Here is a 27,639-nt window from a genome sequence, read left to right on the forward strand (position 1 = left end):
TGACGTTTCTTCCTGAAACTCATCTGGCCAACTTCCAGTCGCCGCTCTTTTCACAGCCATGTCCCTTGCGTGACAAATAGCTGTTATACCTTAGCGCGATGATGTCATCCCTTGGGACTTTTAAAACTCAGCAGACTTGTGGGTGTTACTTTTATTGCTGGGTTTGCAGGAATATTTGTAAGATAGAGGAAATGTGTTTTCTCTTAACTTGCTGTCCTGAGCCACAGACACCACTTGTCTGAGTGAAATACAGTCATTTTCTGTCCCCTGATCTGTTTTATAACTATCGATTTAGCTCAGAGATTTTTTTTTCTCTCTTTTGAAAGAAGTCTTTCTTTAGCTGAGGTCTTCTTTAAAATCCAGATTTTTGCAATTGTCAGCAGAGGTGATACTTGAAACCAAATGTGGTTGGCCTCTCATTGTGCTGCGAATACTCTCCAGCAACTGTCTTTACCTCAAATGTGCACACCATGTGTGCGTCTCCAGCATCTCATTTAGAAAACTAAACCTTGAGGTTGAGGTCCTGATTTTATTTTGATGAACCGCCCAGGCAGGCCTTAGTATTTGTTATGGTTACGTGGTGGTAATCATTAAAAATGATGGGGAAACGGGGACATGTAAATATTATTACCTGCGTGATTTAGAGAGTAATCTTTAAACATAAACAACAACGTACAGCATTTTGCTGACAGTTGTTTTATGCTCAGCGAGCCAAAAGGATCATCTGTGTCATGTCTTTGCAATTTACTGGGAAAAAGTTGGTTTAAAAGTTGGTTTTTTTCTTGATAAAATTATAGATTTTTCACAAAGAACAGTGTCAAATAAATGCTGCTTACAAACTCCAGCGATGTTTTAACACAGTTCATTTACATATAAGCTGCTTATGTGTTTAAAAAGTGTTTCTTCTAACTCAGGCTGGAAACGAGTTTTCCTCCACTGTCCTTAATTCTGACATCGAGCTTGAGCATTTAAAAGGAGAATAAATCTTTATATTTAATTAAACTGCAAATCCACAATGATAATTGTGACATTAAGCATAGCGAGTGCTTAATGAGTGTATATTTCACTCGTGCTATACAGCTAGTACCTGAATGCATCACTTAATGTAATTTAATATTTCACAGAGAAATAAAATGTTTTAATTAATGTTTAACATGATGGAAATTCACTGATTCTGTACTGGTGTAAAGGAAGTGAACACTCTTCTGGTTCTTTTGATTAATACCAAACTTCACCGTTCTGAGGAAGCTTGTTTCCTCTGAATGGTTTCTGAGCTCAGCCTCCGAGCGGGTGAAAAAGAGCAGAGCAACGACTCCCCCAAATCAAAGGGGACCAGTTAAGGTAGTCTGGGCTTCTGACTAGAGTGCCTCCTGGATATCTGAGTGAGGGGTTTTGGACATGTCACACCCAGGACAGGAGAGATTACAACTCTCGACTGACCTGCAAACACCTTGTTGTTCCTCCAGAAGAGCAGGCAGAAGAGGCTGGGAGCGGGAAGGTCTAAGCATCTCTCCCTACACTGCCTCCCGCGTGACCCAGGCATAGACATGCAATAGAAAATGGATGGACAGGCAGCGTGTTTGAGTTAATCAGGGCCAAATGATTTTGATGAAGAATGCAAACAGCTGATACCGGTGGTCTGTGTACTAAATAAAGGTGTTGTTGGAGCTTGGACCGTGGTCATTTCCACCTCAGAAGCTTCCTCGATATCAGTCTGTAACAGCTCTGCAAATACGAGGCTGAACCGAGCAGCCTCGAGCTCTGTGGATCAGAAGGCTGGCTGAAGTCTTCACTGCCGTGCTAAAAATGGCAAATGGTTGTCTTTTAATTACAGATACAGCCGCCTCCGGGGTGGAAAGTGTTAATGAACAAAATCCAAGATACCCTTGAATGATGAATTCCTGGCATTCACCTATTAGACTCCGGTTCATATATCTCATTCCCCTCACCCTGTCCTGCCATTATCTAAACGCCTGCAGCTTCAGGCCCAGAGTAAACACTGGTGTCTGGGACTGAGGGCTGCGAGGTCACCGTGGATAGGTGATGACAGCTGAAGTCAGAGGACTGACTCTTGAGGGGTCACCCAGTCTGTCTGCCAGGGGCCTGAGGCACATAAGGAAGCATGGAAGGTGAAAGACTGAGTGCTGAGAGTAAAGAATGTGGCCACTTGCTCTGTGAGCCTCTGGACCCAAACTTAGCCTCAGACGTGTATCTCTTTCTTATTTTTAAACTATGAAATGTGGAACGATAGGCCATAGGCTGCTCTTCTTATCTAGTTCATTTATTTAATTACTAAACCTGTCAGACAGTAACATCTTGCAGTGCATGGCCTAATATGGTGAATTAAGAGTGGAGATTATATCATTTAATAGGAAGGCACGGCACACCCTCTTAGAGGTTGGGACTGCAAACTTTATCACAGATTTAGCCAAAGAACGTATGCTGCATAATTTACTACACACCAATCAGGCATAACATTGTGACCACCTGCCTAGTACTGTGTTGGCCCCCGTTTTGTTGCCATAACAGTCCTGACCCATCAAAGCATGGACGAGACCCCTGAAGGTGTGCCGTGGTATCTGCAACAAGATGTTACCAACGGATCCTTCAAGTCCCCTAAATTGTGAGGTGAGGCCAGCACATCCCAGCACATCCCACAGATGCTCGATTGGACTGAACTCATTGCTGTGCTCCCCAAACCATTCCTGAACCATTATCCTGCTGAACGAGGCCACAGCCATCAGGGAGTACCGTTTCCATGAAGAAGCCTACATGGTCTGGAACAATGCCTAGGTAGATGGTACGTGTCATTGTAACGCCCACATGTGTGGCAGGACCCAAGGTTTCCCAGCAGAACGTTGCGTAACACAACTTCCCCGATCATCGTTAGAAATCCAGACTTCCTGCACTTCTGCTAAACATTGTTACTCAATGAATTGAAGTCTCTCCAAAATTCCTAAACATGAACAGAAACTTCTGTTCTTTAGTCTCACATTAACTCTCTTACTGGTAGCTGAGGACGATCGTGGCACACCTGAGTGGAGACTACATTCACCATCTGGGAAGTGACCCAGTCTGATGTGTAGTATCTCCAGGTGTGTGGGTTTGGTGGATCGTGGGTCAAAGAGGGTTAGGATTACTGATATGTTACTCATACAGCACATGAAGACTTTGTGGCTGATTAGACGTCTGCACACACAAGCAGGAGCGGGTGCTGGACCCAAACAGTCCAAAAACGAGCTTTTCCCAGAGGTGACACGTGGTCTGACATCATTAACGGTTTATGCAAAATATCACCTGACATTTTTTAACCTTATCACATACACAATAGCTCAGCCTGTGTTTGTCAGGGTCTACTTCCTGTTTAATCCTTGCCCCACCCACACATTCCTCGTCACACCAATGGGGATGAGTAAATGTCATTATGCGGTTAAGATGGATTTCTTTTCATTATTTGTTTGTTTGTTTTTAAAGGAAACTTTTCTCCTTTATCAGCTGAGGAAATAAACCCTGTGTGGTCACACTGTGCCCTCGCGCCTTACCTCCCGCTCACCCTTATTTCCCCCCATGTTTTATTCCAGCCTCGTGGCCCATAAATGGCAGCTCTGTGCGGCAGTGACAGCGTTAAAACCGCTCATGTCCGAGTCTCCACCTTCTATGTAAATGACAGCGTGAGTGAGTGGGACCCGAGGCGGAGAGCTCTTACTGAATGAGGCTGACGGGGAAGGGGGGAGTTGCCTTCACGGACGTGTGTGTGTGCGCTCACAATAATAAGGAGGTGTGGGTCCGCTCTCTGCTGTTTGCATGTACCCGGAGCAGAGCAGCGATAGGCTACCTTTTGGATGCAATCATGTCACGAGCGCTGGGCTGTGCCACGAGAGCATCTGAATAATCCACACCGGCCATACGCGCACGGCAGAAGACTGAAGCGATGGGTGGCCAGATAACGCGAAATGCCTTTTACGGTAAGGAGCAAACATTTGTCATATCTGAGATGCTTCGGCGCCTTTGTTCAGGTCTTTGGCTGTGAGCTGCTCACGCTCTGTTATCAGGTACCAGCCTATTCTTTGCTCATAGTTACGTCACTCCTGCAATTAGAATAGGGGTCTCGAGACGCGCAGCTGTGTCTTCTGATTACGACGTAACAACCAGGATGTCCCCGGCTCCTCGCGCATTGACCTGCGCCCTGTATAGCAGTAAATTGCAGGGAGGTGTTTGCACTGGGAGCAGCTTAGCTGGAGGGGAGGAAAGTTGTGGGGTTTCCCCTCATTACTAAACAGAGCGTGCAGCTGTGCCTCGAGAAATCAATGAATTGATTTTTTTCTATTGTATTGTCCTGTATGCCATCATTAAGGTCCCACCAGGGGCGTGTCCAAAGGATGGGGCATGGGGTGGCACCAGGCCCCATAGATGGTATCTCTATGGGGGGGCAAATTTGGCAAATATTGTAGCTTGTGCTCCATACTGTCCACTTAAAGCTTTACTTCTTAGCTTCCGGATTGTAAAACATAATTCTGCATTATTTTGAATTCTGTGTACTGTTACCAGTGCCTGAAGTACTTTAGTAATAGTACAAACGTATCCAAATACACTCGAAGCAGGTGTGCAAATACTTGTTTTCTACACACTGTTTGTATCTGATCAGATATTTGGGTTTCTCGTGCTCCACGTGCCACACTATTCCAAATATCCTGCACAGACCCCCCGGGGGCAAAGCATCCATCTGACAGGGCGGTTGCTGGCTATAAGCAAAACGCACAGGCCGGCTGAATTTCAAAGATGTGTTTTGGTGGTGTAGTGTTCTCTCCACGAGACCCCAGGGACCTTTTGTTCTGTTAATAAACAGTGGAGCTTCTGTATAGGTTCATACTCTGAATGTAGGCCAGCTTCAGTGCTTGTGTGGTGTCAGGCAGAGTTTTTAACAACAATAAGATGACAGTAGCCCACCCGTCCACGTCCCCACACCCCCTCCTTTCTACAACAGCAAAAAACAAAACAAGAAATGAGGAAGTGAGCCGTGCCAGCAGTGTGATGAGGAATTCGTTCCTCGTCTTTGCACAATTATTATTAGCATGGTGTGTCGTGTTTGGGTGTGTGTGTGTGTATATATACCTATGTGTTACTATGGGGGTTAAGCTGTGTCCCTGATCCTGCAGCCTCTTCTGGTTTTGACCACCTGATCGTTCTAATTAAAGCCCTGAGATTAATCCAATTACTTAAAGAGGGACAGGCTAAGACAGCAGGAAGAGCTCCTTTTCTCTGGGATCAAGGTCAAACGCCTCCGAAAATTAGAACACTGGGTTTTTCTTGCTGTGCGATCAGAATGCAGTCTTACCTGGTATTGGTGTTAGTCTCTAGCAAGGCTGTCATCGGCACTCACAAAGAGGCCCAACTTATTATTTTTACTAACGCAGCCTGTTAAAGGAAAACACGTCATTATATTTGTCCATAAAATTCAGTTTTGTGAATTTTAAATCACTTGTTGAAAAGTTTTGTGTATTTCTTCAGTGTGAAGTTTGAGTGCAAAATTAAATCTCTCGACATGTTTTACTAATAAAACGGACTCGGAGCATGGCTGCTCTTTTGTGCATTACAACATTGTTCTGTGTGTTGATGGCAACAAAATATACAAAATGGTAATCAACTGTAAATTAGAAACAACTCGAATAAAACAGAGCGTCAGTTTTCATATGGGAGAGGTTTGTTTTGATAGGGTGGCTTTTGTTTGCTTTAGGCTTTATCATGCACCAGGTTTGCATAACATTTTGGTAAAAACCACGTCTAACCCAAATTTACATAGTCGTGGAATTTGGAATCTGAATATAGTTATTATCAAATATGTAAGTCGAACAAATGTTCTGCTGTAAACATAAGGCTGTTTCGTGGCTCACGTGTGTGATGTTCTTGCAGAAATGTGAGCTAAGTCACGTCTTGTAAAGCTCGCAGTCTCCTCTTCATGGTTGATGTTAGAAAACTCTCCAACAGAACTTTTCCCTAGCAAACGTTTGGACCCATGGAAAGCGTTTACGTGTGATTTCATGTCCCAGGGCTCTGGGACTATTCAGTGTTTGAACTTTACTCAGAACTCGTTTGACATTAGGTCTAGTTTTCTTTTGTTCAAAGATGCCTGTACAGATCAAAACTGTTCTTAACAATAAATACTGGATTCTCTGATGTTTTAAGAAGGATACTGAGTGATTTTATTCCTGGATCTCATCACTTTAAACAAACACGGAGCAGTTCTGACAGTTGTGCAGAGTCCTGCACACAAACTGCTTTCACAGTGCATCTGAAATAATTTAACTGTAATAATGACCAAAGCTGTTACTCGGTATTTTATGGTCTTACCTTCAACTGCAGACTTTAGTTTTGTCATCTTTTTTCACTGTAACTGCTTTTTCTCGTCTGCAGTCACGCCTGCCTTTGTTTTGCCAACAGCGACGATGTTTGCTGTCCTCGATGTTCCTCATAGTTGAGTTAAAACTGCAAATTGCTTGCTAGTAAGAACCTGCAGGTACAGCAGTGTCTGAGTGAGTACAGGAGGCAAGCATATGATAACTGGGAGTGATTCATAACCTCAGCTTTAATCACAGACTGTACAGAAAAAGGTTGCCATCATAGCCACTGCGACATCCTGTTTCGAGACCTCCATTTCAGCTCTTTTGCCACCACCATCTTGGTTTTTGGAGGTAGAAGTCTCCACGTGTGAAGGAGCAGCTGATGCTAGCTTTCATCCACACAAACACAGGTTACACCTTACAAATAACAATAAAAAATAGAGTTTTAGTCACCAGAACCACATAGAAAGCCATCATTTTGTCTGATAACTCAGTTAAAATGCTGTAAAATGCACAAACGTGGTCCTGAAGTGCATGGCAGTGAGTTTTTGAAGTGTCTGTGAGGCCCAACAGAGCTCGCAGCTACAGCTGTGTGTGTGTGTCAGCGTTCCTCTAATGGTGGAACTGTTGAGAGGGGGGGAAATTAGCTAAAGTTAGAATTTTAATGTGGGAGTCTTTGTGGTGGCTTCATCTTTCAGCCTCAGAGGCCGACACTTAGTCATGACAGGCAAGTTAAGGCCGGTCCAAAGCATTATGGGTACCCCCCCCCAATCAAAGTACAACTGTTTCCATGACAACCCACAGCCATTGATAGAAAGTGCTTCTTTCTAAATTTGAAAAAGCAGGCATTAATTTGTGAACCTTTGCAGTGATGTTTTCTTCTGCATGTGAGCCTTTTTGGAAAATGTGCCTGTTTAAAAAAGAAAGTTAAAATCGTTGCTCTGCGTCTCTCACTGTTTACGTGTTTGCACGAGCACAGCGAGAGCTGCTGGGGAACAGATTATGCTTTCTAAAATTGAATCTCTGCAGGCTGCTGTTCTCAGGTGTGAAGCACCAGAGCACATCCAAACAGCGTTTGCTGAGTCGGTTGCGTAATTGAGTCTGCCGAGTGTGTGGGAGCTCCACTTCTGTGCTCCCGATTGACTGAAAGTGGGCCACTGTCTGCGGCTGATTCGACGCAGCGTCTGGTTGCATTCGAGCTGAATTGGATTCTGTATCCGAATGCAAAGAGAAGCTATATCACAAAGTAAAGATTCGTAACTTTGTCGAATTGGACTGGGGCTCGGTAATGTCACGGGATCTGCCTCAGGTTATTGAAGGCACCAGCAGCCTCTGTTTCGTTTTGTTTTTTTCTTTTTGTGTGTAGGAGAGTATAGTGGCAGGAACGTATGTCTCTGGGTCAGGTGGCATTGTTGAGAGCGTGCATCAGTGTCGCACACATAGCTGTTGCTTCCTCTAACTTAAAGCATCAGCTCTCGTGACAGGTCACCTTCAAGGCAGCGCCCACACGATGACTTCCAGTCAGTACTGAATAGCATCTCGCATGCTTCAGTCAATACACGCTGCATGTCATTACGCCTCTCCACCAGCCTGCTCTCTTTCTCTAACAGAGAGGCATCGTGGGACAGCATTGTGCTCCGCTGTGCGCAGCCTTGTGATATTATTATTTATTGATTACTGTTGTGTAATCCCTTCCGTGAAGAGAATGTGGTAAGACTAGTGGGCCGTAGTGGATGACGTCAGTCAGACTTCATCGTATCCACGTCTCACCTTTCACTACCAGGTCGTCCCAGTGTGAATTATTTAGGCGTCGCTCTGCAGCAGGTTAAGCTCTGTGCAGGGCTGTTGAGCACATTTCATTTGGTAGTTAGTTATGTTATGATCATTTGTAGCTTCTCATTTGCAGGTGACTTTATTCCGTTTAATGTAATTTCAAATTGAATCCGTTTTGTTTCTGTCCAATCTGCTGGCCATTATAAAGACATGACTGTGGACTCGGTGGGGAATGAATATTTCATATAGTTTTTGTTCGCTCGCTCTTTTTTTTTAAAAAATTTTTATTATTTTATGAAACCTGTCCTGTCAATTCAGTTCAGTTTTTTTATACATTTATACAAATCACAAGGGGTCCAGTGGTTGCACTTTCTATTTCCTCCAGTGGAAACCAGTTTGGATGCACATTTTCTTGTTTAAAAACGCCGTTATTTGCTTCACGTTGGCTTTCTAAGTGGACCAGTTATAAACTGTTTCAGTGGTGGTTGCACATATTAAACATGGGCTAAGTTTAAATAATGAGATAAGAGTCTGAACTGTAGAAGTAATCCCTGTGGCCCAAGAGCTCAAAACTCACTGATTTCAGGCCTTTTTTAAAACCTGTGGTTCTTTATGATGTCAGTAAGAGCATGCGGTCGTCTAAAGCACCAACTGCTGGCTATGAGAGCAGAAGACCTGGCTGTGTGCCGTTTCTGTTACTTCTGTTTGCAAGGGGGAGCTAATCAGAAGAAAGTTAGCTTAAAGCCAGGGGGAAGGTCTTCTTTCAGAGAGTGTAACATGTGAAGGGGTCATGGAAAGCTACCTTTGCACAAGGTTGAAAACATGGAGTTCCTCTGTAGCATAAAAATCTGCCAAACTGATACTGAAGCCAATCAGTATTTCAGTTAAAAAGGAGAACTGGTGGTGAGTTACATTATTGTATTACAGTTTGTTGAGCCGCTTGGAAAGTAAGTAAGCTGTTAGAAATGTGCTTGGACTTTTGAGTGACCAACATTTTTTGATTGGTGCTATAAAACTCAGGCAATATTTGACAGGATTAGTATTATGGGGCTTTCAGACATAATGCAGCAAGCTTCTCAGAAAGGCATTATTTCCAAACTCCTTCGAATGAGGTCTCTCTCCCACTTTGTCCTGAACATTCGTCAGGAACCCTCGGCGTTACATTTTAACCCTCTGTGCGTCTCTTGGTCGTCGTCAATGTCAAAGGTAGGCTGGTGGACTCGGTGGACGTCCCTCAGGGAAAGACCCTGGCAGCAAAGTCAAAGTCATCATCTTTGCAAGAGTTGTTGATGAAAATGAAGAAGGAGCTCTTAGATGGAAGAAGTTAAACTTCTAGCATGTGGTTTGTGTCGGGAATCACCTGACACTGATCTGTGCGGTCTCACTGGGTCACCAACACTAGACCAACAGATCTATCACGATGTTCCTTAACAACATTTCTGATCTTTTGGTCGCCACCAGCGATGCAGTGACTTCCTGGTACCTGCCCTCAGGTAGAGTAGCAGCCACAGCTACCGTAGCAGTCGGTGCCTGTTGAGTTTTATATGATCTGCCTGCATCTGTCACACATGTGTGCAACTTTGGAGATGAGTAATAAGAGGAAACGTAACACTCTGGGTGACTCTGTAAGAGGCACAGCACGTTGTTCTTGTACCTGTACTGTAACGCGTAAAGCCTTCTTACCGAAATGATAATGCATGTGATTAATTGTCGCCGTTATCGTGTGATTCATTTCACTGTTGCAGTTACATTAGACTGAAATGGCATTTTGTCATGAGTCAGTGCGATTAAATGCATCATCCAGACACTGCTATGTAAACATCATTAAGAAGTTGTTTGTCATTGCCCTCCAGGCTTGTTGGCAGTGTTTTAAATGATGCTGTCAGCTGATCTACAGAGAGAAACATCTGAAAAAGAAGCAAAGGAGAAGCGTTTTCCACCGGTCAAGTTTTGGTAAAGATGAAATGGATTTTATTTATCCGCCCTGTGTTGGTAATGTTTGCAGTTATCCCGAGAGAACGAGCTGAAGCTAAACAGTCCGCTTTGTGTTTTCTTAACAAATGATTCTGGTGAGTGATCCAAAGTACACCAGTACATTAATGCTCATTTACTTCTAATAGGTGCATAAATAAACTGTGATAAGCTTGAGTGGAAATGTAAACCTGTAAGGATCTGGTGTTTGACGCTACACCCTACACCAGTCTGCGTGTTTGTTATTCCCATGTTCCCACATTGCTTAAAGGCTTGATGTGCTATCGTAAAGTCACAAAAGTAACTCTGTGTGCGAGGTTGTGTTTTCTCTGTTTCCCAGGATGAGCTTCAAGCTGGACTTCACATGGCAACAAGTGCAGAGAGTGGGTTGGTATGTGGGCTACCTGTGCTTTGAATGATACAGCCTCATCGTGTTTCCATGGTGCTAAAATTAGGCGTATCAGTGGAGATCTGGGTCAATGACATGTGCAAACACTGGTCAGGGTTTGTTTTAGTCCCCCTTGGAGATGGGTCTGAGGCTTTGGACGCAAGGTGTGTATCACAGCAGAAAAGTGATTCTGCACACACTGCTAATGCAATATGTTGCCTTTGTATATGAAGCAGTATAGCCTGGATATTAGTCTTCATCATTTTATGCAGCGCATGGTTCAACATCTCTGCACAGCTGAATGAACGGCCGAGGTTCCAGCGAGTGAGCGAGTGTGGCGGGTTATATGGCACAATACAGCTCAGCTGTTACCTCACAGGAACATTTCATTTGAAGAACAGCTTTTGCGGGTGTTCCACAGAACAAGGAAGTGATGTTCCCACTAGACACGGAGCAAATATTTGAATAGTGTTCTGGACACATAAAATTCGATTAGCATGGGAAACTGCTTGAGTTGAACAAAAAACCTCTCGTCATCCACCTGAATGAAATGATGAGACCGCAGAGATGTTCATTGCAGTATGACGGTATTATCTGTACTGTGACGAGCGATCGGACCTGTCGCACATGTGCTGTCATTAGTGGGATAAACAACCCTCTGCACTCCTGGGCAGAGGAATACAAGCTTTTCACCCTGTTTGTTCATAATAAGACATCCTTGACCTTTGGCAAAATAGCTCCTATGAGGCTTTTAAAACAACCTCTTCACTGATAACAAAAGCATAAAGCTGTGTGCACAAGAACGGGTTTAGCGGAGGCAGCTGTTAGACTGTAGTCAACAAGAGTTATTTACATTGAGGGGTCACATCTCGGGCTCTGAGGACATGGGCATACTCCAGGATTTGTGTTCCTGAGGTAATTGGACGACTGAGACGGGCTGCTCGAGGCAGCTTTGTTTTTCTGATAGCTTCAACAAACAGCAAGCCTTAAACAAAGCCCACTAAGTGGGGAAATAGTCGATATTTGGTCAAAAGTAAATTCAAAGCTTAAGCCATATAGTCTGAGTGCAGTGGCCAATGTTGGGGGGGGGGGGCTTCTGCAAAGAAGCTATCTGAACAGCAGGCAACTGGTATCCAAATCAAGTAGGACTAGCAGTAAGTTATCATGCATTTCAGCATTTTCAAGTGGAGCTGGTACAAGAAACATTTTTTTAGCCAGCTGCAACCTTAAGACTTTCTATAGTGAAGGCAATATTTATGCTGCTGCTGTGTTTAAAGCAGTGCCATCACTGTGTTTCATGAGCTATCTAACAATTGCATTAAAGTACATATCCTGAGTATGTTGATAGGTTACCCACACACGCATCCATCCATGCTTCATTCATTTCAGGATTACAGGGGAGGATATACCCTGGACAGGTTATCAGTGTCTTGCAGGGCTAGCACACAGAGACAGACAACCATTTGCACTCACATTCACACCTATGGGCAGTTTAGGGTCACCAGTTAACCTTGCTGCACCGCTTGCATGTCTTTGGACTGTGGGAGGAAGCCAGACACCTGCAGAGAACCCACAAACATGGGTGTGCAAGCTCCACACAGAAATACTCTGGCCAGGTGGTGGATTTAAACCCAGGACCTTCTTGCTGTGAACCAACAGTGTTAACCACCGCAACACTCTGGCCTACCTGAGTTTTCTTTTCTGCAGCAGCAGCAGCAGCAGCTTAAATACTGTGGCCTGTTTGGGATTTGCCAATTGGATGTATAGACGTTTATCAGCTGAGACATCAGCCGATGTGGGCTGGCACTGAGATGAGCTGATCTGCCAGGATTACAGCTGAGCTTGACTTCATGATGCTGCCTAAACGAGTGCTGCGCATGTTACCTTGGAGAGGAAGAAGTACCACGAAGAGGAGAGATGCTTGGATACAGTGTAGTCTTGATATTCGCTCAGAAGTTAAACCAGCTGTGAATTCAGCGTTTCCAAAACGTAACCGTTGACCCACAGATACCTGAAATGGATGCTTTTTTTCTGTGTTCACTAGTACTCCTGTTTGTTTGACTGGAAAAACACAACCAAGCAAGACTATAAATATAACTTTATTGTGTCTCAATAAACAAAAGGCATCTGTTGTAAGCTCACTGATGGCTGCCGAGTGAGCCGATCAAGACCTTTAGATACCACGGGTTGCTAAGGAACATGAATTCACACGTAGCCCCTTCTCTCTGCAGCAGCTGTGCCTCTTTAGAGCCCGCTAATGCATTCAGCTCAAACTGCCCAGGACCACGTGAACCACATTCAACAGCCGCTCCTCTGTAGCACTGCCTAAGACAAAAGGCCTCAGCCGTCTTCTTAAGTTCGGGGCCAGATAGAATGGTAGACATGCTGTGTAAAACTGTAGTGTTATTACAAGATAAACACAGACAAACACAAAGACGGACTACAAAGCGTGCTGTTGTCTTTGACTAAATATGTGGACTTATCAGGACTCTGCAGGACATCTGCTGCTGCCCTTGAGTTGGCTTTCATTGTTTCAGGGTCTGGTCAAATCAGGCAGGCCTCTGTAAAACTGAATGTTAATCATATAATTCCGGCAATTTTTGTAAAGAGGCACCTGCCACAGTTTCTTTTCATATTCAAACGCTGTAATAGAGGCAGAATCACACTGTACATTTAATGTAGTGGACTGATGGACTACAGTTTCTTTCTCCTATCAATATGTAGTAGGGCTGCCACGATTAGTCGACTAGTCACGATTACGTCGACTATCAAAATCATCGACGACTGAAGCTTTGTAAGATCACAAAAGACGCAGGAATAAGTAGCAGGATTTAAGAGTGTAATAACGGACTGAAACAGAGGATGGCAGCACTGCATGTACAAGGATGCCAGCTGCCGTTAAACTCCGAAGAAGAAGAAGTAGCTGTGTCCCAGAATTCATAGCGCAGCCCTGCTCAGTTTCCAACAATGGCGGCAGCTAGTTAGTTTTAATATTACTCTTATTATTCTTTCTGGGTCACAAAATAAACGTTTAACATATTTTCAGGCGAGAATGTAGCTGTGTAAACCTCAAATATCTGCTCAGTTTATCAAGACACCGCATATTTTCAAAAGCACTCCGACGTTTTCGGAGACGTCTGTTACCCACTAGCTCGATAGCTAGCCGGGGGCTAGGCTCACTAGAGCCGTGAGAACACCGGACTCCCGGCAAATCGTTTTCAAACCCACCGCCGTCTTTCGCTACTCAGGTTAAATATGATATACAAGTCACTTAGATAACTTAACAATGTTATTGTTTGGCTTTTTTCAGTATTTTATTTGTTCCTGAGTAAATCGGTTTGGCTGAGATTAAAGTTAGTTTTTACACAGCTGAATAAACGTCAAGCAGACAGCTGATTATCAGAAGTGTGAGATGCTCCAGAATTTACTCCGGTGTCCTGTTATATTTTAGATAGCAAGGAGTTTATTAAACTTCACCGAAACAATCTGCAGATTTCATTAAAATTTAACAAACTATCATCTTGTCTTTATTTTTAGTTAGCACATACTTTAAACGCTTAAAGCTGTAAGCTAATGATAGTTATATAAGAGCAGATGCTGCTGGTGCAATAAGCTGTACGTTTTACGTCCAATGGATGCATGATCTGATTAGTCGACTAATCGCAAAAATAATCGGTGAGTAGTCGACTATTAAAATAATCGTTTGTGGCAGCCCTAATGTGTAGCCAGGCATTTCTGTGTTGAAACATTTTCAGCACAGCTGACTGGAGTTTGGTGGGAAAAAACTGAAACATTCAGCATAAACATCAGGATTTGCTGATGTTTATTGTGATGTATCAATCGCTCAGACCGGAGGAGATGGAATTTCTTTCTAGATGGCAAATCATACCCGGAGAAATCTATGAAAGAAGAGACAGCAGACCAATTTCTCTGCTGACAGTAGCTCGAGTAGTCCATAATGCAACACAGCTATGAAACATGTAGTGCTTTGAGTCTGCAATAGGACTCTCAATAGATCTCTTATCTTACAATCACAGTTGGTATTGCTTTGAATTATTGCTGTGAGAGGATACAAGTGCAGTCTTTGTAGATACAGCTGGTCAGGTGAGGAAAACGCTAATCGCTAACTGATGTAAGCGGGGGCCTGACAAGCCGAGGGAAAGCGGGTACATCAGGAAGATGGATTATACCCCATAACCACAAAATACTGGAATGTTTAAACACAAATACAGAAACTTCTGGAAGGCATTTAGCATCTCAGAATGGTAACGTATTCAATATCAGATCAGTCGAATTTTGAGGATTCTCTCCTTCAAAGCTAAAAACTTCCTCTCAGCTCAGCTGCAGAATACTAATTTAATCATTCTAACCTGGCGGTTAGTGGCCGTGGAAAATCTGTGAAAATTGCTCAAGTGCATGTTTCTAGTAGCTGCTCAAGTGCTGCGGTCACACTCCTCTCACTCGGACTCCATTCAGGCACTTCTGCTGCCCATGCATTTAATTATCAAGTCAGTCATGCCTTCCTCTGCGAGTCTTCTTCACCACCGGAAAGCAGCCATCGAACTGCCGGGTTTTGGGTTGAAGTGCGTGACCAAGCGCGATATGTGATATTTAGTCTTGCTAGAAACTTGCAATTGACCTGTTTGGTTGGTTATTGGACTGCAAGAATTATACCTAAACGTCAGTTTAATTGGGTCAAATAATGTATATGCAATATGTTCAAACAGCATCATACTCAGCATCACGGCTTCTACTGAGAATTTGTGGTCACAGATGTCCAACAGAGCGTCTCACGGCCAACGCGGACCATGTAATGCAGCCATTAGATTTCAGAATGGCTGTTTGTCTGGGAACAGCTCATTTTGTGAGTAACTAAAGCGCATCATTTGTCTTGGACATGTGTTTTTGAAAGTTTTCAGCCTGCAGGCCCAGTGTGATTATTGCTGATTAGCTTATTACTCTTCTACTCACAGATAATCAACAAAGAACCAAATCCTAGATGATATTTCCTTATCTGATGTCATTTTGTGTGATAACATTTTGAATCACAAACATCAGATGCTAACTGCATTGCTGGAACCCAACCTCCTGCTCCTAATTAGGACGTTTATTTGGTTTGTTTTCAATGAAATTCATGGCTTTGTTCTGCTCTTTTGTCTCTCGTTGCCTTAGACTCCCTTGGTGGCCCATTCCCGTCCACGTCACATCGATGTCACCACAAACCCAAGAGGTGCCTGCCTATCCACTGTGGCAGTGTCGGTGGGCCTCTCCCCATCAGCCCACTTCTATTCCATCCAAACGCCAAGGGGTCCCAAATTGTCATGGACCTTGCCCAGAAGACAGCAAAGAGGCAGGCCAGTTTCTGCAATGCCATCACCTTCAGCAACCGGCCCATCGCGCTCTATGAGCAAGTCCGCCTCAAGGTACATTTTTCACAGAGTGGAGCACTTTTCCTCTCGAGTGTCTGAGAGCTTTTAAACTGTCAAAACTGTTGTCTTAGTTTTATCTTAGCTTGACAGTTAAAAGGTTTTGTCCCCCAGTGTAAACTCAAATTCGCTGTCTGTGTTGGATAGACGTGATGCAGTTATTGATTTAAAGCCTCAAAAAGCAGACGTTTCTATTTATGGCAACATTTTTATAATTTGATATTTTTCACGTACCAACAAGTTTTCTTCTTTGCAGATTACCAAAAAGCAGTGCTGCTGGAGTGGGGCTCTGCGTCTGGGCTTCACCGCTAAAGACCCCTCCAGAATAAACCCAGACAACCTTCCCAAGTACGCTTGTCCTGACCTGGTGTCTCAGAGTGGCTTCTGGGCCAAGGCGCTGCCCGAGGAATTTGCCAACGAGGGCAACGTCATCGCCTTTTGGGTGGACAAGAAAGGGAGAGTCTTCTACCGCATTAACGAGTCCAGTCCCATGCTGTTCTTCAGCGGGGTCCGCACGGCCGAGCCCCTCTGGGCCCTCATTGATGTTTACGGCCTGACCCGCGGCGTGCAGCTGCTAGGTAAGAACATGGTGGAGGGAATGAGGCGTGTCTTGATGGGTTTGGTGTGCATATCATCCAATAACAAAGTAAATAACTGTTTATAAAAGATCAAACCACCCTGCCATGTAGAAGGGCTCTGTGTCAGAATATTTAAATATAGTTAATAGAATTCAAACATGGCGCTTTTACCTTAGTCCGTCTTTATTTAGTCAAGATTTACCAAACTAATTGGAAAATGGTGGGTGTTCAATAAGAGCGCCCAGCTGCCTTTGTCCACCGGTCCCCACAGGCAGCTTAATCCAGCCCCAGTGCTGCGTTTCATGAGTAATTAGCTTTTGTCCTTCTAGAATAACCTTGAAGCAAAGTTCTTTCACAGCTGATCACCAAAAATCTTCAATTCAGAGTCTTTAATTTGTACATCTTAGCCCTGCATGCATCAACATCCAAGATGAGGATTGGAGAATGGTACCAATACATATTGCTTTAGATGTCATACACAGTCAGGTGAATGTGTTGGGAGCAATACGGAGACCCACCAACCTTCTGATTGGTGGATGACACACCTGTATCTACCTTAGCCACCGTCACCTTCTTTTCTCGTCACTTTGAAAAACCTCTAAAGTGATAAGAAAGTAACCGGGTGTAAAGACAACCTTTCATGTTGGTGTTTTTACTTTTAACATCACTGCTGTTGAAAAAGTGAGTTCTCCTTTTGTTTACTGTATGTCTACAGGTTACTCACCCCGCTGCTGTGTGCAGTAAAGCCTTCGGCCAGCCTCAGAAATATTTGGCCCACACGTTTACACCAGAGCAGCGGGGGCACACTGTTGTGCATTATCCAGCTATGCTACGTAGCTTAGCATGCATACCCTGCGTACATAGCACAGGATAGTATGGCCGTGGCTTTGATGTGGGAACTTGTGTGCTCGTTCTTGTTTTCCCCTTCAGAGCTGATGCTGTTGTAAAAATACACCAGGGGTCACATGTCCCATGTTTGATTGTATTTGTGCTGGTTGACAATATCTCCTCCAGGCTGGCAGCGGCGGATGTGTAGTGTCCCGAGCATGAGGGGAATCCATATTCTTTGTTTTCTCTGTTTTTACACCATAATTGCAAAAAGTCTCGTTGCCGTTTGCAACATTTTTCCTACTCAGTCGGTGTTTGCAGGGAGGAAAAATGGTTATTGATGGTTGTTTCATTTTAAAGGAACATTCAAAAAAGGGTTCATGCACATCAAATGCACAAGCTGAGCTTAGCACCCGGAGCTTTAGGGTGATTAAACTCTCTGTCGAACATCTTTCTGAGATGCCTGACCCTCGAAGACACTGCTTCAAGCACCGTTTTAATCAGAAACTGGTCCTCTCCCCTTAAGCCTTCTGCTTAAGTCATCCTTACTGTCTTTTTACTGTCAGGCCATGTGCAGGGCTGCCTACAGAGTGAGTCTCAGGGGGCCTACAGACTGACATCTGCCTTCATAAACGGGGGCCTGTTCAGAGGGGGGGGCACTACCAAAGGCTGAGAGAGAGAAATACATCACCCAGACCAGACACCATCTTTGTGATGGTGAAAGGCCAATTGTGTCAGCTCTGTGCATCACGTTTCTGTGCGTTTCAGGAACCTTTTTACTGCACAGGCCACATCCGAGGCTTTATTTATGGAGCAGCTACAGTAGTAGCTGTAGTCCTCGCCACTCTAATCGCTGTCTTGGATCAATTTGGTCTGGCAGTTGTGTACATTTTATCTTTAAGCCCCTTTTTTTATTTTAATTTGTGATGTTCACAGTTGTAACCAAGCTACAGCGCACCTGCCAGAGTCCCCTCTCAGATCAATAACATTTATTTTCTCTCCACGTCCGTCTCTAACAGCACTGAGTGAGATTATTCACTGTGCCTGCTTGGGAAATGCTGTAATCCTCGCTACATAAAGAATGAATTAAAATTCTGTGGTGGATTAACCGTACAGCTTGTTTATGCAGCGCAACAGTTTCATAACGTACAGCAGCCTGTGGTCGTGTGTTCATTCAGTGGGGACAGTGATTCAAACACACTGAAAAGCCTCCAGTATCTCTCCAAATCACCCATTCTGCCTGTCTTCATAGCACTTTACATGCTTCTTCTTCCAGCTGTTTCATTACGCTGCACAGTTACTGGCACCCAGTTTATTTAATGACTCTGATGCATTTACTGACTGTCAGTTCATATTTGGAGGGCTGTTTTCCTTTATTGAACGCTTACCTTAGGCAGGTGCTTTGCTTTATTGTGACTAATGGTAAAACAAGTGCAAGGCTGGTCTTGTCTCAGGTGCTCCCAGGTTGTTGCTCTGCAGCTCAGTGCTCTCACCTGCCGTTCTTACAGCCCACAGACAATTAATATTAGCTGCTCCGTTTCTGTAAATAAAGACAAACTTAATAAGTGGCTACATGCGTGCCTGACATCATCAGGGATCTGGGACAGTATCCCAGATCTGCTCCAGGGCATCACTGGCTCTTGGACAGTCTGAGGTGCTACCTGGTGGTGATGGATGGACTGAAACATCCCAGAGGAGTTCTGTTGGATTTAGGTCAGGCGTGAGGACCAGTCAATGGTATCAGTTCCTTCATCCTCCAGGAGCTGCCTGCATACTCTCATCACGTGGGGCTGCGCATTGTGGAGCACCGAGAGAAACCCAGGGCCCCCCGTCAGGCGTAGGACCTGACGATGAGTCTAAAAATGTCGTCCCTGCCCGTAGGTTAACATTGTATGCCTCCACAGACCATGGGCATGCTGAATGATGTTACAGGCAGGCTTATGCAGACTCTTTCCCGTCGGTCACATGTTCTTAGGGTGAACCTGCTCTCACCTGTGAAAAGCACAGGGCTGCCAATTCTGCTATTTTATCGTAAATGACAATTCAGGATGCCAGGTGTTGAACACAGCGTCCACTAGTGGACTTCGGCCCCTTGGCTGCCTTCATGAGGTCTTTTTCTGATCATGTGGTCAGAGCCATTCACACCAGCAGCCTGCTGGAGGTCATTTTGTAGCTCTGGCAGTGCTCATAATGTTCCTCTTTGCACAAAGGAGCAGATGCTGGTCCTGCTGATGGGTTAAGGGCCTGTCTCCATGCTCCTGAGACTCTACTGGGGGGCACAGCAAGCCTGCTGCTGATGTGCCATCCCAGAGGAGCTGTAGGGTCCTGGTATCACCACATGGACTCTAGGCAAATGCAAAACTAGAGATAAGAGAGTCAGGAAAGATGAGAAGGGGAAAAGTGCCCGTGAAATCCACCTGGAAAATCATCCTGTGTCATTGTTGCCCCTCTAGGGAAGCTGACTGAACTTCAGCTCAAACTGATTTACAGCCCGTGCTGCTACTTCATAAAATACCAGATCAATAGCTTGATGCTCTGATGAAAGTGTTGCTTTAATTATTGGAGCAGAGTGTGCGTATCGTCCTGTTTCCTCTGTCACGCAGACACTTCTCTGTCCTGAGACCGCTGTGCTTCTCTTTGGGAGCAGTTCAGTAACATAAGTGTAAAACTCTGACTTTATGTTCAATCTGGCAAAACACTGCGATGTGAGTTTGTTATTAAAAGCGATTCACATTAAACGAGGTCATCTGACCTAATGTTAATACAAAACATCTTTTCTGTATTTTCAGTCAGTGAGATTTTAGAGAAGCTTAATCGTCATAATTTGATCCCACTGTTAGAAAAACGTTTCTTTTACCACGTCCAGGCCAGCGTGTCGAGCAGCCTCAGTGGGCTGCGGGTTGTCATTTGTTCACCACCTCGAGGCTGTTCTGAGGTCGGCTCAGGATCGGAGGATGACCTCAGGTGACATTTAGGATGACTTTGATGTAGAACGATTGAAATGGGAACCGTGTCATACGATAGTCTGCCCCGCAGTAATCACCACGAGGGAGACACCACACACGAAGAGTCCGGGGGGCCGATTTAGTGCTTTCACGCCTCCACCGCCATAAAAATGATGGAAAACCAACAGCGACTCCACTACGTGTACACACACGCAGCTTTGTTATACACGTGATTTCTTTTCACGTCAGTCTGCTTTGCCGGGAAAGTTTGGAGCCTTCGCAGCATACAAACATCTCTGTATTTTAGGCTCCTGCTGCAGAGAAAGGTGTCAGATATAGTTACTTCTCCGCTTAGAAGCCTGGGGTAGCGAGTGATTGACTGCACCTGGCTCGAACGGGGCAAACACAATATTGTGGAGGTTTGCCAGGATAATCTTTTGGGCAGACCGAAGCCGTCCCCACAGGCTTGAAATCCAACGAGCCACAAAGGCAGTTTAATATACACCGATGTCCCGGTTCCTAGGGTTAGCCGTCACTCTCGTACGCACGCACACACACACAGCAGGACTTTACTTGACATCGGGAAGGAGGTTGAGTATCTGAGTAATTCCAGCTGTTGTGAAGCCAGCAGGACTCAGATTGTATGAGTCAGTCACTGTGGAGCTTTAATCAAGACGGGCCCTCTGTGGGACTTCCCTGAAGGACGAGAGAGAATAAAGTCTGATTGCAAAGCCTCAAGGCCGCTAACACCTCTCGACCGGGCTGACTCAGAGTAGGTGTTGGCCAATCTAGCTGTCACCCCAAAGAAGCACGGCAGTTAATTTAGTTCATACAAAACATGGAAGAGAGGAATGGAGGAAAGCTGTAGTTACACTCTCCAAAGAGCCTCTGATATCTGCAGTGTTTTCAGCTTTCCTCAAGTGATGGATTGAATTACATGGTAGCTTTGGACTGGAGAATGAGGTCCCACTGAGCCAACAGGAAGCAAAAACACTTGCTGTCACTCAAAACACTTGCAGTTATGAAGGTGGCGCTGATTTTAAACTCTAAACCATGAAACGTGGTGCAGCGGCGTGCTGAAAGCCGCACGCTCCTCTCGCTTACGTAACCTCGTGTTATTCTGCAGGACGACTCCGCAGAGACCGCAGAGCTGTGCTTTTGTACAAAGATGACAGATGTGCACGAGGTGTAAAGAAGTGCAGCGAGAGTAAAACAATGTGTGAAGCTTTGACGGATGAAGGCGCAGCAGGAGCGGCTCTTTGTTTACGTCTTTCACGAGATGTGTCAGAGCTAGCTTATCTCTGACAGCGTGTCGGCGTGCGAGGCGGGGTCGTCCCGTTCTGAACCGTTCGCAACACGACAGCCTCGGTGAGGCTAAAGTGAGCGATGCCATCTCTGATAGAAACGGCATCGCTCATGTGCTCCCGGGTAGCTTTGCAGCAGGTTTGCTTCGGAAAGCAGGTGGAAGAGCAGCTGAAAGCAGGTTTCCCTTGACTGATGTTAAAAATGTTGGAAATGGTGATAAGGCACAATATTTGTCTTTTTTCTTTGGAGCTGTCAAAATAAAATGCAGCTCGCGTCTGGCAGCGTTTAACACTGACGTCCGACACCTGATTAGTCACTGCAAAACACGGATAAACTTCAGACGCTGTCGTCAACTTTACTCAAGACTTCTGAGAAGTAATGTGACATTAAAGAGTTTCCCTGCAAACTGGCGTAATGAACATGCTGGTAGTTTTACTGTTTCAGTCTGTTTGATATCAGTGGGCTAAAAACAGCTTTCACCACTTTCCAGATATCTCGTGTTGTGATCTCTGCTGTTTTAGCTCTATTGCATTGCTCTAATGATATCATCTGACAACATTACCCTGTGCCGTCAAATCTCCAATGTTTCATTAACTTGCTGTCATTCAGCAGTAGAAGAATATTTCTTGTTTTTCTTTGGAAACTCTCGAGCCTTTTACCAGAAACCTCCCTGCTCCTCGTCCTGGTCGTCTTCTTAGAATTTGGTCCCTAGAAGAAGTTTATGAAAGCGGGGCTAGATTCTTGGCTTTGCATGAGGGTCTGTTTGTCACAGTGGGAAGAAAGTGGGACTCACCGAGTGAGTCTATAAAGAATAAAGAAGAAGACAGACACACACACACACACACACACACACTATCTGCAGTGAAAAACGTTCTATACATCGAATGACGAGATGAGAACGCCGCGTGATGAGACGTGACAAATCTTATTAAAGTCCAAAAGTGTGTTCAGAGAATAATAAACACTCTTTTCTTTTCTTTCGGACACAGCGACCGGGTCTGATCTCCTCTGTCTCCCTCCGTAGTGTACTCTGGCACCGACGCAGGAACTCCGCCAACTTCTGGAGTGACAGGAGTCTATTAGCTGTGTTTGAGTTCTGCGGCCCGGGTTCCCCTACTTCTGGGAGAAACCGACTGCTTTCAGTGAAATGATGATTTGATTGCTGCGAGCACTTGACTGGCGCTGGTGTTTGACTTGGCAGGATTCAGCCTCCCAGTTAATAGCGGCACTTACAAATCCTGACGCTTCACACAGGCCCTCCAATAAAAATACACAAAGCAGAAAAGATGGTGTAAATCTGCTCTTTTTCTCTTCTCATTTAGGAAATGTAGTGGGTTCAGTGTTGTAAAGACCTCAAGACACCAAGCAAAGCAAATTTAGCAACGCTGTGTTTCTTGGCTAAACAGAGCTGCGTATAATTCATGATGGCTGTTGGTGAGAGAGTTCAAAGGCTAAGAAGAGTAAACAGGATTTGTATGATTTGGCATTTACGATTCGTTTCAAATGAGCGTGCTTTGGCTGAGTCGGGCTCTCTGTAAGCGCTGAGCGGTCCAGCAGAGAACTTTTAACAGGGGTAAAGTAGCGGTGACTCATCGAGATTCACGTCGACTGATTCTTCTCAACTCTGGGTAAAATCGGACCAAAGAGAAACAGAGTTCAGATCGCGATGCTCAGTGGAGACGCTGCCAGAGTCTCAGTCGCCCTCCGAGTCTTTTGGGGAATCGGTATCTTAATCGAGCGTAGTGTTACTTTGGGCTCGGCTCACTCTTCCACACATCTCACAGTGGGTGTACTGTTTAAGCAGTTACGGCACATCTGCAAGCCACCTTGGAGCCCACCACTCCCCCACTTCCTTTTCCTGCAGCTGCTGTTTAGCTTCTCTTTCACCTCCAGGTTTGGTTTGAAAAGCACGGTTTCCAACAGTAAACAGGAGTTTAAACCCTGTGACGATCCCCCAGAGGAGGCTTTAATGCTTGAACGGTAACCCTGTGAGCTAAACTAGGATCGCTTGGATAGTTTTCACACTGTTATGTCAAATTTGTCTCTATTTTAAGTTCACTGACTTCATCAGTGTCACAGGTGTTGTCAGTGATATCTTTTCTTTGCTACTGCTTTTCCATATATTTACCATTTAGTTAATTAGCAATGAAAATCATTGTTATTCCAAAATAACTGATATAAGTCACTTTTTTATCTGAGTGCTGATGTTTCTCGTTTTGTTCTCCATGTTTAGATGTTCCTACATTTCCTTTAATGTTGTCATTGTAACAAAATGAGTCGGAATAATCTAGACATATATTTAAAAGTAGGATTTGTGTATTTGGTCTGTGAAAAGGTGTTTTAAGCCCTGACCAAACAGTTTGGGTGCCTAAATCTAAATGGAGAGTAAAAATGACAGTAAGTTGAAATATAATCCAAAAATAATGGTGACTGAAAATGAACCTTAAACATTTTTAAATATGCATTTTAAAAGGAAAGAGAACACTACAAACTAGCCGACGACGGGAACCCGAGTTTCCTCTCAGAATGGATGTGAACAAATTTAGGACGAAGTGGAAAAACTCAAAGGACAAATATGTCCCAGCATTTAGACAGAGCCTGGACTGTCAGCTGATTTAAAGTGTCAGATTTTTAAACATGCCAAAAGAAGGAAATGCACCAATTTAAAAAAAAAAAAAAAAAAAAAAAAAAAAAAAAAACAGGTTTAAAAATGGACAACTCGTAAATTTTAAGAGCTGTGGACCTCGTCAGGGTTTCACAGAATACAAGAAGCATAAAGTAAACCTTTAAACTCATAGAGGAAGTGACCCCGACAGACATTTATGTTTTGTGTGGCTGGAAACGATGTGTGAACGAGTTGTGAGTCTAAACATTAGCTGAAAGACGCTAAAAGTAAGCCGAGCTATGCATGAATCCTGTGAGTCGGTGTGAAAGAAGCACCTTTCACATTAGACGGTTCATTTTCCAACAGTGATGAATGCACTCTCCTCCATATGTGTGCGAGCAGAGTGCTGGATGTTTGTGGAGGGGCTGTCGGTCTCCTCGCGGTAATAATTAGCCTTTCTCCGTGTGCGAGCACGGGAATAAAACTGGGGGGCTTTATTATAAGAACCTTATGATGGAGGTTATTAGCGCCGAGGTCTTGGCATGCCGATTGGCAGAGACACGGCGGCACATGCTGAATTCTGCCGATGACCTAAGGGACGGGGCTTTTGTGACTTACCGGGCATTTTGCCCGGCTCTTTGTTATGGCCATGTGTTGCCCTGAGAGCATGCTGCTCTTTCGAAAAGCCCCAGGTTCAAAGCCTCCCCGCCCGATTGGGGACTGGGGATTGGGCCAGTGCCAGGGAATAAAGAACTCCCAAACATCTAGCACAAAGACCCCTCTGACTCCATCCCTCCCTTCTACTGTCCCTCTCTTGCTCTTGTTTTATATCCTGCTCGCTCTCTCGCTTGGCCAGTCGGTCTGCGTTGTTTTAATCCCCAGGTCGGTCACTGCCGAGCTCCGCGCTGCCTCTTTCTGTGTTGTCTCCCTCACTCCGCTTTATCTATTCATAACAAAAGCTTCCCGGATATCCAGCTATACCTTCCAGCCCTCTTAGCTGATCCCAGCTGGACAGTTCCCTTCACATCTACAGACACCCTCCCCGAGTCCTCTTCTCTCGCTTTCAGATCTCTTCAGGATCCTTCTTTTCATTGTCTTTCCGAGTTCCAGCTCTCCCTCTCAGTCTCTCCATCTCTGCTGACATCAGATGAAACCCTCCACAGACTGTGGATAAAGATAAGCCCTGTGAGATAGACTGTGTGCGTGAGAGAGAGTAAATCCTCCACCTCCAGCCCCCCACACCCTCTCTCCAACACCGGCTCAAACCCCTGGCACGTTCCTTCTGCTCAGGCTAGCAAAGCCGCTAAGCCAGCCTCTCCCTCTATCCGCCTCCCCATGCGCAGCATTAGCTAACCTGCTTTGTGGCTATTCGCTAATTAAAAACATTTACGGTGCTAGCCTGCGCGGGCCAAAACGGGCACGCTGCCATTCTCCACTGACCCGCCCACCCCGCCGATTCCAGTCTATGCACTCGCGATAGATCAGCCCAACAGGTGCTACGTTTGGTTTGCAGCTCACTCAGAAGTGAAGAATCAGGTGATTCTGCTTCATTTCTCCAGCTCCTCCAGGCTCACAGTCAGCAGCTGCAGTGTTGGAGAGACGTGAGCGCACACGCTCACACAAATACAGTGTTTAATGCAAAGTGAAGAAAATGTGGCCTCGGCCAATAGGAGAGCATCTGTGAGTGGCGGCTTTGAAAGGGACCAATAGGACAAAAGGCCTGTATCGACTAAAAACGCAGGTGCACCATGATTAGCGGGCAGCAGCTGGTGAGGTCGCAAACGGACACGGGCACACAAACGCATGCTGGGCGCGCGCGCACACACACACACACACACACACACACACACACACACACACACACACACACACACACACACACACACACACACACACACACACAGTAAATGTTCTGCAGTCCTTTCAGAGCTCTCTCTGTCCTCCCAAGCTAACAACGAGCATTAGGAGCACATGCGGTACGGCGTTGCTCCGTCTCCCCGGCCTTTGATGAATAAAAAAGCAGAGAGAAGAATACACTGTGCCCAATCTGGCATGAGTTTGAAATGACTACTCTTTGAAAAGTGAGGGAGGAAGGAGAAGAGAGTGAGACGTAAAAGGGAACATAAACCTTGAGAGGAGCTTCACAGGGGAAAAGCTGATAAAAGATGAGTTTTTTAGAGAAATCAATTTCCCGTGTATATGGGTTTATGTTCACACATTCTGCATTTGCATCAGCGCGACACTGAAGGTGCGAGAGAGGGAGATGATGTGCGGCTCTTTGGAAGCCTCCATCAATTCCTTTCTACACAAATCCAGCACCGTCACGGGCAGCACCACCCCCTCCTTTGCCGGCTTTGCTCCTCTCGCTGTTATCCTCCCTCGAGGCATGCCATCATCAGCTCCAGTCCCGGAAGTCTTGCAACAAAGTCTGTCCCATCGTAATCCAATTTGCGACAGAGTGATGGGCAGCAGATAACTGCAAGAGGCACGCAATTTGGTTTGGTGATGTCATTCACATCCACTGAGTCAGAGCGACCGGGCGGCATGCCTAAAAGGAGAGGCTTTCCCTCATCATCAGTGAGTAAAATGTAAGGCTTCATCAAGGAGTCTTTGCTTCATTAAAGGTCTCCCTTCAGCAAATGAAGCTCCAAGGAAACTGCATAAAATCCAGAAATGGACTACGTGGCTGATTGAGCTGTTCAATTAAAACCCAACATCCATACGTCGTCAGGCCGTTCATTTGCACAGAATCTCCTCTAAGCCCTGGTTTTCATGGAGGCTGAGAGTCCATCAGTGTGGGATTGATAGCTGAGAAAGTAGATGAAATTCAAGCTAGTCATCTACAGCTAGCCTCGGGGACTCTGGGGAAACTGCTGCACGCTTCTGAGCAGAGGTGTTTAATGGTTGATTAGCAGTCTTTGGGAGTCGCCCTGTGCACCAAAGGCACTGTCCTCTCCGTTTTATCCCTCGCTGAGAAATCAATTAGCACAATTACAAGGCCTTAGTCCCATTAAACATTAATCACAGGGCGTCACGGTCTGAGTTAGCAGCTAGCTTTAATCGACGACTGACACGACGGTCTCGGCTTTACGGCGCACGATCTCATCAGACGGCATTTCAGCGATGATGCAGAAAATCAGACGTGTAACTCTCAGAGGATGGAGCGCCGAGCAGACTGCTGTCATCTCCACTTCACTCCAACATATCACAGACTGATATTTGATGCCAGTCAGCGTCTCTGTAGATGAGTGAGATATCCTCTTAGGTGATCGTTTTATTAAGGTGTGACGGTGGAGCTTGGATCAGGGAATGAGGAAAACTCTGAAATGTGTCAGTGATTATCCAAAACAACAGATTCAAATGAAAGTCAAAGGAGGTAGAAGACGGACGAATTCTGCTTCCACCTTTTTATTTGAACAATATCCAGAGTATGCAATGATGCCGTGATCCAGTCGCCTGAATCTTGGTCGCTGACCTGAAAA

At 45.1% G+C, this 27,639-nt stretch overlaps 1 protein-coding gene across 2 annotated transcripts in view; it reads left to right on the plus strand.

Annotated features, from left to right (window-relative positions):
• neurl1aa (neuralized E3 ubiquitin protein ligase 1Aa) overlaps positions 1 to 27,639 on the plus strand; it is a 95,441-nt gene that overhangs the window by 23,728 nt on the left and 44,074 nt on the right. The window contains exons 1-3 of one of the 2 annotated variants that reach the window (XM_040033554.1): positions 3,429 to 3,965; positions 15,643 to 15,893; positions 16,153 to 16,474. In XM_040033554.1, the coding sequence (XP_039889488.1) occupies positions 3,932 to 3,965; positions 15,643 to 15,893; positions 16,153 to 16,474 (607 nt within the window). In that variant the 5' untranslated portion in view covers positions 3,429 to 3,931. Of the gene's footprint in view, positions 1 to 3,428; positions 3,966 to 15,642; positions 15,894 to 16,152; positions 16,475 to 27,639 lie in introns of those variants that run through there. The other variant, XM_040033553.1, reaches the window with a different exon arrangement.

The sequence above is a fragment of the Simochromis diagramma genome, unplaced genomic scaffold, assembly GCF_900408965.1.
Source record: "Simochromis diagramma unplaced genomic scaffold, fSimDia1.1 OVJJ01000571.1, whole genome shotgun sequence".
NCBI classification, from domain to species: domain Eukaryota; kingdom Metazoa; phylum Chordata; class Actinopteri; order Cichliformes; family Cichlidae; genus Simochromis; species Simochromis diagramma.